The sequence below is a fragment of the Streptopelia decaocto genome (assembly GCF_964273445.1).
Source record: "Streptopelia decaocto genome assembly, chromosome: 1".
Lineage (NCBI taxonomy): Eukaryota > Metazoa > Chordata > Aves > Columbiformes > Columbidae > Streptopelia > Streptopelia decaocto.
In genome coordinates this window covers 75,443,273-75,456,941 of record NC_138663.1, presented here as the reverse complement: position 1 = coordinate 75,456,941, position 13,669 = coordinate 75,443,273, and the positions used below count along the sequence as shown (strand labels likewise).

At 45.4% G+C, this 13,669-nt stretch overlaps 1 protein-coding gene across 11 annotated transcripts in view; it reads left to right on the top strand.

Annotated features, from left to right (window-relative positions):
• Positions 1 to 13,669, top strand: part of PPFIBP1 (PPFIA binding protein 1) — a 119,030-nt gene that overhangs the window by 62,366 nt on the left and 42,995 nt on the right. For all 11 annotated transcript variants that reach the window (XM_082063951.1, XM_082063950.1, XM_082063953.1 and 8 more), the window contains 2 exons: positions 355 to 451; positions 5,183 to 5,388. In XM_082063951.1, coding sequence (XP_081920077.1) covers positions 388 to 451; positions 5,183 to 5,388 — 270 coding nt within the window. In that variant the 5' untranslated portion in view covers positions 355 to 387. The remainder of the gene's footprint in view (positions 1 to 354; positions 452 to 5,182; positions 5,389 to 13,669) is intronic.

Sequence of the window (13,669 nt, the reverse complement as noted above, 5' to 3'; positions counted from 1 at the left end):
CTAGCCTATAGCCTGTTTTAATTGTAAAAAATGGAATTCCAGCTTTATATGCATATGATTGTATATGTGACATTGACCTTTTGGGCTGAGCAGGCCACAGGCTGACCAACAGTAGGAACCCCAGCATCTAGTTGATGCTTTGATTTCTTTTTATGCCAGTTCATGCCTGGTGATGAAGGCCTCCAAGTCTTGTTGTGGTCAGCAAATGGTCCCGGTCTTCATGTTGGTCCCGTGACAGTGGTGTCTGAATTCAGAAAACATAAAGTGAAATGAAATTCTCTTTTGCAGATTGAATTGCAGACTTGAGGCTCTGGATCCAACTCACACTTATTGGCATTTTGTTGCTTCTTATAGTGTAGCTGGTGATTGTCCCCGAGAAGAGAGAAGATGATGAGTGATGCAAGTGACATGCTCGCTGCGGCGCTGGAGCAGATGGATGGCATTATAGCAGGTAAACTCCTGGGACAGCTTGTTAATTTACCTGGTTTTGGTCTGTTTTCCATACCTGGAGGGCAGAGCTTCAGGCTTAGAATGGAATGTGCTGGTAATTGTGTTTGGTGTCTTCCATTATAGTTTAGCAGTTACAAATAAGTGGAGTGGAGGGATTGCACAGACTCTCACACATGGACACAGCTGAACGGAGTGTAGTTCAAAGTGGCTGAGTGAGGCGGTTCAGCTGGTGCACACAGCACCACAACAGTCAAGGACACAAGGCACATTTCAAACCATGATGAGCGTGTTTAAAGAGCTGCTGCAAGGCAGGAAGAGTAAGTTTGCCTAATACTGGCTACTCTGAACTTCTCTCAACTCTGAAGAGTTAAAACATGAATAGAATTTTCCTTTTTTTCAAAATTTGAATGTTTTGAGTGCTGACATTTGGTTTGGACCTGCCTTTAATATTTCAATTTTTTTATAAGTACCTGTAAATGGTAAAATGGACTAAGGAGAGGCACCACAAAGTATACAACATCTGCTTTTAAGTTGAGCCTAGTGAGTTAGAAAATAATGTCAGTGCACAGCACAGAGGATCAAAGCAGCAAGAAATTATAGTTTAATCTTGTTCCAGCAGTGCAATGCAAACAGCTACCCAAACTGAAAACAATATTCTGTAAGGATAGCAACACAGTTATATAGTCTTTAGTAGTCCAACTTAAAATAATTTCCCTTAGGGAAAAAAATAACGATACAGTGCGTGCTTTGTTTGAACAATGACTTTTCTCTGCAGTTTTCTTAGGGATATTAAGGACACCTAGCAGGAGCACATGTAAATTGGATTCAGTTGGATCATAATGATCTCTAAAAATACATATAAGCTGTGACTTCAGTAATTTCCATAAGTAGATCCTGGTGTTTGGATCTGATAATGTATCTGTGTTTCCAAGAGCTTAAGTTGGTGATGGCAAGATGAGGCTTAATATATAAATAAAAAGTGATGTTGGGATGTTTAAGTCACCACAGACCTTATTTACCCAACAGACTTATAAAGTAATATAACAAAGGGATATCAACTCCCATGCTGCTCTGTGGATTTTTTTCTCTTCATTTTTTCAAAGGGAATTAGCAGAATACTTGCATTTTTGTGGCTTACCAGATGAGGTGAATGAAAGTTTGTGGGAGTGCATATATGGCATATCACTGACAGTACAAAAGCTGATGTTTTGTCATGAACATGTCTCGTTGTGCCAAGGCATTACAGTATGAAGGTCATAAATCGGTGTGCTGAAATTATAGTTGGAATTAGCCAGATTGACTTAAATCAACCTTAATCCTGCATTCATCGTTTCCTTCCTTCCTTAATATATAGCAACTTTTAATGTAGGTCAAATATCTGTACTGTGAGTTTATGCAAATAAGAGATTTTTCTCTTTATTAGCATGCAAATGCCAAACTGTTGGGTTTAAAATTTATTCTCATGTAGAAATGATTCACTCTTTTTATTTATCTTCATATTTTTCTTTAAAAAAAAAAATCCAGTGCCTCAGAGCAGCATAACATACTTCTGCATGGGAAAAAAAAAGTGCAGAACGTGGTCTCCTCTGGAAACCCTCAGTGTCTGACTTAGGTCATGCATTCCCTATAGGGTGACACAAAGCATCAGTAGAGCTCGTTTGCCCCCCTCAATATTTTCCACCTCCAATACATCCCAGGGAGCAGGAGCTTAGCCCATGCCTTGAACCCGTGGACATGGTTCTGGTGTACATGTCCTCTGTTGGATCAGCTCACCTCCTTCCTGCTGGAGCTGCCATCCAGGTGGCATGTAGAAAAGGCTAGCCCTTCTCCAAATTGCTGCATGGTGTGGGGCAGGATGGAGCACCAGTGCTGAGTTTGGTTCACATAACTGGAGAGAGTCCAGGGGCAGGCTACAAAGATGATTAGGGGTCTGGAGCATCTTTCTTACGAGGAAAGCCTGAGAGAGCTGGGTCTGTTCAGCCTAGAGAAGAGAAGGCTGAGAGGGGATCACATCAATGTTTATAAATATCTCAAGGGTGGGTGTCAAGAGGATGGGACCAGACTCTTTTCGTAGGATCATAGAATCATTTCAGTTGGAAGAGACACCCAGGATCATCGAGTCCAATTGTAACATAACTGTGGCACTAAACCATGTCCTTAAGAACCTTGTCTAAACACCTTTTAAACACCTCCAGGGAAAGTGAGTCCACCACTTCCCTGGGTGGCCTTTTCCAATGCATGAGAACCCTTTCTGTGAAGAGTTTTTTTTCTAACGTCCAATCTTAAACCTCCCCTGGCACAATTTGAGGCCAGTTCCTCTTATCACTTTCTGTGTGGGAGAAGAGACCAACACCCTCCATGCTACAGCCTCCTTTCAGGCAGTTGTAGACAGCGATAAGGTCTCCTCTCAGCCTCCTTTTCTCCAGGTCAAACAGCCCCAGTTCCCTCAGCCGCTCCTCATCAGACTTGTGCTCCAGGCCCCTCACCAGCTTCGTTGCGCTTCTCTGAGCTCTCTGCAGTACTTCAATGTCCTTCTTATGATGAGGGGCCCAAAACTGAACACAGGATTCAAGGTGTGGCCTCACCAGCACCGAGTACAGTGGCACAATCACTTCTCTAGTCCTGTTGGACACACTATTCAGTGGTGTCCAGTGACAGGATGAGGGGCAGCGGGCACAGACTGAAGCACAGGAGGTTCCGTCTAAACATGAGGACAAAGAGAAGGCAGAGTTACTGAATGCCTTCTTTGTCTCTGTCTACTCTGCCGGAGGCTGTCCTGGGGAGCCCCGTACCCCTGAGACCCCGGATGAAGCCAGGTCAATGGAGGAGTTTGCTTTAGTCGATGAGGACTGGGTTAGGGAGCAATTAAATAGTCTGGACATTCATAAATCCATGGGTCCAGATGGGATGCATCCGCGGGTGCTGAGGGAGCTGGCTGAAGTCATTGCTGGACCGCTCTCCATCATCTTTGCCAAGTCTTGGGAAACGGGAGAGGTGCCCGAGGATTGGAGGAAAGCAAATGTCACTCCAGTCTTCAAAAAGGGCAAGAAGGAGGACCCGGGTAATTATAGACCGGTCAGCCTCACCTCTGTCCCTGGGAAAGTAATGGAACAGCTTGTCCTTGGTGCCATCTCAAGGCATATCAAGGATAAGAGGGTTATTAGGGGCAGTCAGCATGGCTTTACCAAGGGTAGGTCATGCTTGACCAACCTCATAGCCTTTTATGAGAATGTAACAAGGTGGATGGATGATGGCAGAGCGGTGGATGTGGTCTACCTTGACTTCAGTAAAGCCTTTGACACAGTCTCCCACAGCATCCTCACAGCTAAGTTGAGGAGGTGTGGTCTAGACAATAGAGTAGTGGGGTGGGTTGCAAACTGGCTTAGGGAGAGAAGCCAGAGAGTGGTAGTCAATGGTGCGGAGTCTAGCTGGAGGCCAGTATCTAGTGGAGTGCCTCAGGGGTCAGTGCTGGGGCCAATATTATTCAATATATTCATTAACGATTTGGACGAGGGAATTGAGTGTACTATCAGCAAGTTTGCTGATGACACCAAGCTGGGAGGAGTGGCTGACACGCCGGAGGGCTGTGCTGCCATCCAGCGGGACCTGGACAGGCTGGAGAGTTGGGCGGGGAATAATCTAATGAAATTTAACAAGGGCAAGTGTAGAGTCCTGCATCTGGGCAGGAACAACCCCAGGTTCCAGTATAGGTTGGGAGATTACATATTAGAGAGCAGTGTAGGGGAAAGGGACCTGGGGGTCCTGGTGGACAACAGGATGACCATGAGCCAGCACTGTGCCCTTGTGGCCAGGAAGGCCAATGGCATCCTGGGGTGTATTAGAAGGGGGGTGGTTAGTAGATCGGGAGAGGTCCTCCTTCCCCTCTACTCTGCCCTGGTGAGACCACATCTGGAATATTGTGTCCAGTTCTGGGCCCCTCAGTTCAAGAAGGACAGGGAACTGCTGGAGAGGGTCCAGCGTAGGGCAACCAAGATGATTAAGGGAGTGGAGCACCTCCCTTATGAAGAAAGGCTGAGGGAGCTGGGTCTCTTTAGTTTGGAGAAGAGGAGACTAAGGCGGGGACCTTATTAATGTTTATAAATATATAAAGGGTGAGTGCCATGGGGATGGAGCCAGGCTCTTCTCGGTGGCAAACAATGATAGGACAAGGGGTAATGGGATCAAGCTGGAACACAAGAGGTTCCACTTAAATTTGAGAAGAAACTTCTTCTCAGTGAGGGTGACAGAACACTGGAACAGGCTGCCCAGGGAAGTGGTGGAGTCTCCTTCTCTGGAGACATTCAAAACCCGCCTGGACATGTTCCTGTGCGACCTCACCTAGGTGTTCCTGCGCCAGCAGGGGGATTGGACTAGATGATCTTTCAAGGTCCCTTCCAATCCCAAACATACTGTGATACTGTGATACTGTGAACTTCTTTACTCTGAGGGTGCCAAAGCACTGGAACAGGCTGCCCAGGGAGGTTGTGGAGTCTCCTTCTTTGGAGACATTCCAAACCCACCTGGACACATTCCCATGCGATCTGCTCTGGGTGAACCTGCCTTAGCAGGTGGGTTGGACTAGGTGATCTCCAGAGATCCCTTCCAACCCCAATCCTTCAGTGATTTCTGTGAGATGCCCGCGCGTAGCAAACACCACCTAGCATTTTCAGCTTTGCTGTGTGTCTGACCTGCTCACCTCGTGCCTGATCCCCTGCAATTTTGCTCCCTCCAGGTTCGAAGGCGCTGGAGTACTCCAATGGCATCTTTGACTGCCAGTCCCCCACCTCCCCCTTCATGGGGGGCTTGCGGGCACTGCACCTGGTGGAGGACTTGCGGGGCTTGCTGGAGATGATGGAGGCAGATGAGAGAGAGGGGCTGCGCTGCCAGGTCCCGGACTCAACGGCGGAGGCTCTGATCGAATGGCTCCAAAGTCAAATGGTACGGTCTCACCTCGTTTCACCCCTAATGCACTCGTTTCGCCTGTCACTTGTCTCTTAAACCAGCTCAGGCAGTGGGTCTATGTTTTATGCAGGCATTTAAAACCTTTAGAGAAGGTTTCAAAGAACCTAAGGGAAGAGGTTTTGGTTTGGAGATGATGCTGTGGGGTCTTGGAAAAGCTGTCACTCAAATACCACGTGCAGTGGGTTGGCCTGTGCTTTCTTTGTACCACCATGCCTCAATCTCGTAAAAAAAATTTGGTAACTGGAATTTCATCTCAGAGGGTTGAGGGAGGACATTTTTGTAGGAATCATGCTTTAATGGGAGGAAAAATGTGATTTTCAATACGAACTTTTCACTAAAAAGCATTTTTGGCAGCCTGTTTTCTGCAGGGACCACTGTTGTTACTGAGCTTCCTTACCTGGTTTATAACAGAAGTGAGTGGTATGAGATCAGAATCCCTTTAATCTGAATACCAAGCCAAATTTTTGTTTTCTGTGTGAATCTTCTAGTTTCTCTCCCTTTTCTAAAAAAAATACACCAGAATATACCTGAGAAGGCTGTTCTTTCCCCAGTACTAGGTTTTCCCCCCAAAAAAATCAAATATTATTTGAGTGGAGGCTACTTGAAGACTACCTTGGGACATAAAATGTTGTGCCTATCAGGTGAGTTACGTGGCATCATTTTTGAAGGATCTGATGGTTTTGCCTCCAGGTGCCATGTGACTGGTGGCTCCCTGGCAGGCCAAAGACGAGTCCTTGTGCTCATGGTCTGTGGCAGGGTTTGTACAGTGGTGGTCCCGGTGTGCACAGGATTTGGGGAAGCTCCAGCAGTGGAAGTCAAGACTCATGTCTAGAGGCCATGCTTCAGGGTTTAAGTCAGCCGGTGGCTGTTACAACAATAGCAGTGGGGGTGCACTTCTGCGTATTTTGCCAAATCTGTCTTACAGCAGCGTCCGAGTCCTGTTGTCTTATACGCTTGGTGTTGGCCAAGGTAACACCGTGCTGCTGAAATGAGGATGGCAGATCTGATGAAGGCTGGGTCTGACGCAGGACAGGCCACCCTGGTGGCTCTGTGTCGCACCCAATGCATTGCTGCTGTCGGGATGGGGCAGCTGCCCTTGTGTGGTCCCTTGCTGGGATGGACGTCACACCCCCTCAGAAGGGGTTCAGTCATCCTGGAGCCACAACTGATCTTGTGTAAAAGGTTTTTATCATGGTACACGGATTTATTTCAACACTCAGTTGCTGCCCAGAGTGGTGGGTGCAGGGCAGTGTTTGGCCTGAACTCCCCAGTGACGGGTTTGGCAGATGCAGGAAGAGACAGGGACCTGGGCTAGTGCAACTGGGCTGCTTGTGTAGCTCTTGCAGAAAGGTTTGAGGGGAGAGCTGGTTTTGTTTGTTGGTTCCTTTGTTTGTTCTTGTGGTGTTGTTTGTTTTGTTGGTTTTTTTTCCTCTCCTTTACTTTGAACTACACATTTGAAAATGTCTGTAACTAAATGAAGCACGTGGGAGGTTTCCCACTGCCTCCAGTGGGATTTGTGTCTCGCCCCCACTGTCAAGGCATAGCAGCCAATGCTGAGATCAGGAGGAGGAGATGGGAGTGACATTCGATTTGGATCTTTAAAACACACAAAGTTCCTGCTAATGTCAGCGTTTCCTTCCTCTGTAACATACAGCAGTGAACATCGCTGTAACTAGTCTTTGCTCTGTGAAGAGCAGAAATCAAGGGACATAACAGGTTTCATGCAAGTATGGCCTTTATAAATAAAAAAATGTTCATATGCCAAATACACGGCCTTGGAAAATTAGCAGCTCCCTACAGTGTGCATAGACATCAGCAGTCCACGTTTAGTGACGCTGATCCACCACATGTTAGTTGGGAGTAAAGAGGCCCAGCAGTGTGGCCAGAGGCTGCAGTGCCTGTTAAGATTAATGAGGCAAAGGCCGGTCATCACCCCTTGTGGCGGCAAATGTGTGATTTAGGGATGCCTGGCTGTTAGGATTTGGAACCAAGGTCCTTCAGACCCACATGACATGGGTCACTGCATGGCTTCTCAGTCCACCTCAGATTATTCCGTTGTACTCTCTGGCATCCTCAAAGCTCCTAGAAGGAAAGGCTGAGTGCTACACTTTGTGCTATGCTACGGGCATGGAATTTGGAGGTGTCATCAGCGTCACCAGACCCTGTCTGAGTAGGAAGGTGTTAAGTGTATTGCCCAGATGATTTGTGGAAAGGCTTTCTGCAACTATGCCCATCCTTACTTAGGAAGGGAGGACACCTCCTTGGTTTGAGATCTGTTTAATCTTCCACAGATGAAGAAGTTACATCCACTGGGTTATTCAAAGCTGCTGGAACTGGTGTGTGACATCCCATCTGAAGCTGTAAGCAAGTCCCTTGTGTCTCAGAGGAAAACAAAAATAGCATTCGCTATTGCCAAACAGTGTGTCACAAGAGAAAAATCCTCTCCTGGCCCCTGTGGGGAAACCGCTGGTGCCCTAGCTGGGAAGAGGGTCTGACAGCAGTCTCCCAAAGCTGCTTGCTTCTGTAAAATGTGGCAGAGTGTTCAATTTTGCCGTGCCAGAATTGGCTGTCCCATGCCCCTGTACTGCTTCTTAGTGACTGCTTCCTTTCTGCTCCTCTCGAGGAGCCTATGCAAGCACTCAAATAGGACCAAAGAGTTAAAACGCCTCATGCTTTTTTTTTTTTTAACAAAAACCCCACCAATGTGTGCCAGATGGCCACGTGACACCAGAGTGCATGTACAGCGCCTGGACATCTGGCAGAGCTCTTCTAAGAGCAGCCATCGGATGGTCACCACAGGGAGTTCAGAGAAGCTGGAAAACACAGATCTGTTTTGCACAAATAAGCCAGTTCAACTCTAACGAATCATTTCTAGTTGTCTGTTTACAGCTCAAAACTGATCTCTGTGTTGCTGAAACCCTGCTCGTGTCTCCATGTTCACATGGAGAGCAGGTGAATGTCATGGTCAAAATTACAAACAAGGGCATTTGTTCAGTGTCTGGAAAGAGACTGAGGCCTTTTCTAAGCTCAGACATGTTGGGACTCTGTGCTTTCATTGGCGACTAGACCTGAAATCCACAGCCAGAGGTTTGGAGTTTTTTTCAGATTTCTCCTGATCAACAGAAATGTTTAACGTATTCCGATGTGTGCTTTAATAAAACACATGCTGTACTCTGTGAAAATGGAACTTCTGGCTTGAATAGAGACAGTGTGTGAGTAATCTGGAACATCATCACCAGTAACAAGACCATTTTAAATGAAACTCTGCCTTTTGCAAGACCAAGCCAACCCCATTGTGTCCAGCAGGAAGTTGATAGATCCATCTCTTCCTTCTCAGAAACCTTGCTCCCAGTCATGAATGTTGCTCCAGTTTTTCTTCAGTTAAAACAAACAAGAAACAGTCTTCTTTCTGGTTATTATTTTTCTTGACAGTGTGGATTTTTTTTTTTTAATACATCTTATGCAACAACCTTCCCAGAAAGGAGAAACCAACTGTATCTTGTTAAAATGGAGGATGAAGGAGAGAAGTGGGTGGACAAGTCCCTTCCCACACCTCAGAGCCAGCTTCCCTAAGCTCCTGATCTGAACTCATGTATGTGGGTCCTGTTGTGTGTCTTCTGCTCTTTAAAGGACATAATACTTCTGGAAAAAAAAAGCCAGGATAACACTTTTTCTTTAAAACCCACAGCAAGTGCAACTGTGGTTTTAACTTTGGAAGTGACTTTTTGAATTCAAATACATAATTATTCTATATACAGATTCTTTCTGTTTTTCACTCCAGAAGTGAAATTCTGAAGTTTACTGTAAAATCATTAATGCAAAACAAACTTTATGGCCTCCAGAGGTTTCTCAAAGACCATTTTCAGATCATCTGAAGATGATAGTTGAGAAGTGGTACCTATAGTGACTTATGCAACCCAGAGTGTTGCTGCTGTGAATAGCAGATCTGTCATCTCAGGTCAGCCTCAGATTTTGACAGTTCTTCAACAAGTTTGTTCTTCCAGAGAGTGCTTGGGAGTAATGGCAGTTAATATCAGCAGATATTAGATTTCAGAGAGAAGTTTTCCTCACTGGATAAACATAGCTTGTAATCTTGCAGAGATATATTGGCCTGTTTGGCTGACAGGGTGGGTCCCAAGTAGGGGAAGCGGTTTGGTTAGCCAGAAATCATCTCATATTTCTTATGCATGGAAAAATCTTGTCTTCAGACTGAAGTCTGTTAAGTGCTTAGTGTGGGTGTACAGTGCATTCATTTGGCTCCCCTTGTGCTTATGTTGAGTTTAGCTATCAAATCCTGTGGTAATCTGTGGCACATAGGCATCTACCACCAAAGACCTGTTTGTGATCCCTCCTCAAGTAGCCATATGAAAGGAGCCTTGTGATACCTGTCATCATAAAATGTCTTCTGGCAATGCTTTTTGTCCGTGAGAGATCTAACTCAAAGTTCTTGAAACACAGGACCTTGTTTCTTGTTTCATCTAGACTGGTGTGTTTTTTAACACTGGAAGATAATGCAGGCTTATTTATAGCACGTCTTGGTGTGGCATCTTCATGCATTGTGGATGTGAGTTCATTGCTATAAGAATAACCTGTGTGGTCCTGTGCTGGAGCCCTGATGGCAGAGCCATCAAAAAAATCACCATTCTCAATCCAAAATGCATCAGTCAGGCTTAGAAAACACAGCTTCTACTCCTCTTCTACTCAGCTCTTTTGTTCTGGGTTATTCAATATTCATGTTTTTGACATTTTTATCTTATCAATGGTAGTCATATGCATTTCTTTTTAATAATAAAAGCTGTGGTTTTTCAGATAATCATGAGACTCCCAGAACTGGGCTCTGTGGTCAAAAATAGGAAGGATTTGTTATCCTGCTGCTTTTACTGTGTAAATTGAAACTTAGATGTGAGGATGGAGGTTGGTGGTTGTTAATGCATTTTCGTAGAATCATAGAATCATTTAGGTTGGAAAAGACCTTTAAGATCAAGTCCAACCATTAATCAAGTTCATGACTAAACCATCTCCCTAAGCACCACATCTACATGTTTTTTAAACACCTCCAGGGATGGTGATTCCACCACTTCCCCTGGGCAGCCTGACAACCCTTTTCGTCTGAAAAATATGACATAAACTTGAGACAAGTCACTCGTGAGAACACTGCGACTGTTGAGTCAACTTTTTCCTTCCTCTTTTTTCTTGGCACCTGCAAGTGAATTTCATGTGTTCTTCCAGCTTTTACTATTAATAGCCCATCAAGAAAAAGAATATTCCCTCCCCTTTACTTTGTAGTCGGGTGAAAAGATCGGAATCCCTCATTTCTTGTGTGTTTTGGGGGAGTCAGGTCTGGGAGGGTGCAGAGGAGGGGGTTGCTGTTGCAGGGGGCTGTTCAGTAAGGAGTGAGCATGGGGTTGCCCTTGCACCCTCCCGGTCAGGATTACACAGCCTGTGTCCTTCTCCACTTGTCCGCCTGGCCTTTGTGCCTTGGGATGCCTGAGTCAGGCTCAAGGTTGGAAGGAGGGTTGATCTTCCCGGGCTTTGATGTGTTAATTCCCCAGAGGAGCTGCTTGTTCCGCCTGAGGAGCGCTGCTGCTTCACGGCTCCGCTTCCCACATCTCCTGCTCCGCTGCCAGGTTCGCCTCCGTCCTTGGTTAGGCGAGGAAACCTGCCCGTCACTTAACCTCACCGTCTGGGTTCAGAGGAGCCCTGACGGCACCTCCCGGCTGCGGTGCCGGGGCGGCAGCTCTCAGCCTCGGCTGCCTCTGCCACAGTCTCTCGCGTCCTTAAGTGCATGAAGATAGTCATGACCAGCATGGAGTACAGCTGGGACATTCATGGACACTGTGTCTGGCTAAATAAGGTAAGGCTATCTGTGTTTGTTCTGGCTCTTGCATTTCTCTGAGTGACAAGCCATAGCTGGGTAGCGCTGGTAGGGAGTAAGCATTTCGTCTTTCTCTTGTATCTGATATCAGCTGGGCTGCAGTTGAAGAAACGGAATATTTTGAAACGGTTGCATCTTCCCTATTCAACAGCCGTGTTATTTATATTTAGAAAATGTTTCAGGTAAACTCTTTGGAGTGAAGGTCTGACTTAGGCTGTTTTTCCTTCAGAATTCACTTTCAGTGTAGTGAAACCTCTAAAATATAATGGGGGGGGAGGGGTGAGTGGGTTTGTGTTTAGGTTTTTTTGGTGGGCTTTTTTTTGTTTTTCCCCTTGCTCATTCTGTAAGGAGGAGCTAATCTGTGTAAACTTCAGTAAAAGCTTAGCAGCAGGTCTGCCTTCTGCCAGAGCATGTGGAGCAGACTACAGATATTCAGAACCATGAGAAGGGAAGCATGAAATGCAGGAGATGCTGTTTTGGGAGGGCAGTGGTGGGCTCCCACACAGACTGATTAAGCTCTGGTACGGATGGTGTTCAGACAGATTTGACCAATATGAATTTGGGATGGAATCTTTACTTACAGAGGGTAAAGCTGTCACAGCTGCATTTCACAGGGGAAACAGTGGCGAATACTGTGCTTGGAAACCCTGGAGGCTTTGCCCATGGCACACCAAGTGATGTTGAGGTACTGAGGCTGGAGGAGCCCCCTTGTAAGGGACTCTGTAAAACTGAGCGAACAAGCAGAACAGCAGTAGCTGTGCTTAACTGAGCATAGGTAATGTGTATTATAATGATCTGAACAACGTAAGCATGTTGATGAGCTCTAATTTAACTCCAGATGGTGAGGAAAGAGATGTCAGGGGCAGATCACTTGCCCAACTGTTGACTGAACTATAATGGTCAGAACAGTCAGTGCAATCTGCTGCGCAAGAAAATAATGCTGTGGAGTGGCAGCTCTTTCTATACAAATCAAATTGCATCTGCAGCAAGAAAAGTGTGATTTGTGCTGCTTATTTTGTCTCAAAAGCAGAAGAGAAAATGTAGAGAAATGAGGATATCAGCTGCAGTAGGCTAAAAATTAATTTTATTTTTGAAAGGAGAATTCAGCAATTGAGGGGAAATAGATTTTTTTTTTTTTAAGTATTATTATTTTTTTTTTTTATTAGGAGGCTTAAACCAGCAGCTATTAGAAACTTACCTGTGGTTTGGAATGCTAACTCACTTCCAGGGAAGATAAATTAAAGACTGAGGGCAGGGAAGCTGTGAAAGTTTGGTGATGCTTCTACTTACTACAGGAATAACTCCCTCCAAAGCACTGTGGATTTTTACACTTGCATGATTGCAGGCAAGGCTTACACATGTGTTTAATGAATTAGCTACGGATTGATCTTGCAGAGTTTTTAAGTGCACTGAGTCTGATCTTATAAGGCATTTTAAGTAAATGCTTAACCTTAAACTTCTGCGAAGCCTCAGTCGCATCGTGACAACTGTTCTTTTGTTTTGAGGATTAAGATCAGTATTGGTAAATCTGCATTCTCTTCCCATACAGTGTTTTGCAATTAATCCCTAAATTGAAAACACATGCTAAGTCTAACTGCTTAATTGAACAAAGATTTTAAGTTGTTGATGAAGAAGAGCCTTCTTTGGAAAACCGCACAGCTTGTCTTACACAGCTAGTAAACTATGTTAATCTTGTATTGACTTCAGTGATACAAATTTGATCCAGAACTACCAAGTGCCTCAAATAGTCCTGCAGTTGCTATTGAAGCAAGTATTTACTTTTCTTTCTTTTGTTTGTTGGTTTTTTTTTTTTTTTTTTTTTTTTTTTTTTTTTTTGGCTAAGGCAGAGCCCATTGCTCTGCAGAGCAAGTAGTTCCCAAGCTCAGTCCTGGGGAGGCTGTGGGTCCCCAGGTGCAGAGAAACTCCTCCTGAAGGACACTCGGAGTGTTGCTCACGCAGATTTTGCACACACCAGCTCTCCTGGCATGTTTCACGTCCCCATTGGGGCTCCTTCCACCCCAACTCCTGGTCCCCTGCTTTCCCATATCCATTTCTCTTCAGCCCTGCCCACTGCTGTCATTACCCTGTTCTTTTCATTTATTTCGTCTCTTCATTCCTCATCTCTCTGGAAAGGAAATTGTATCTGTTACCAACTTTTACTGTTGAGGACAGCACAGAGGAGAGATGCGGGAAGGCATTGGGTGGCCTTTGCCTGCAGGTCCCTGATCTCTGCACACTGTAGCAGGTGCTGGGGCTGCTGCTCTGCAAAATAGCTGCCATGGCCTTTCTGTGTTGTCCTTTCTACAACTCTCGTCTTTTTCCCCAGTGAAATCACAGTCAGTGGCTTTTCTTGCCTTTTCATACCTAAAATGAAGAGTTAGT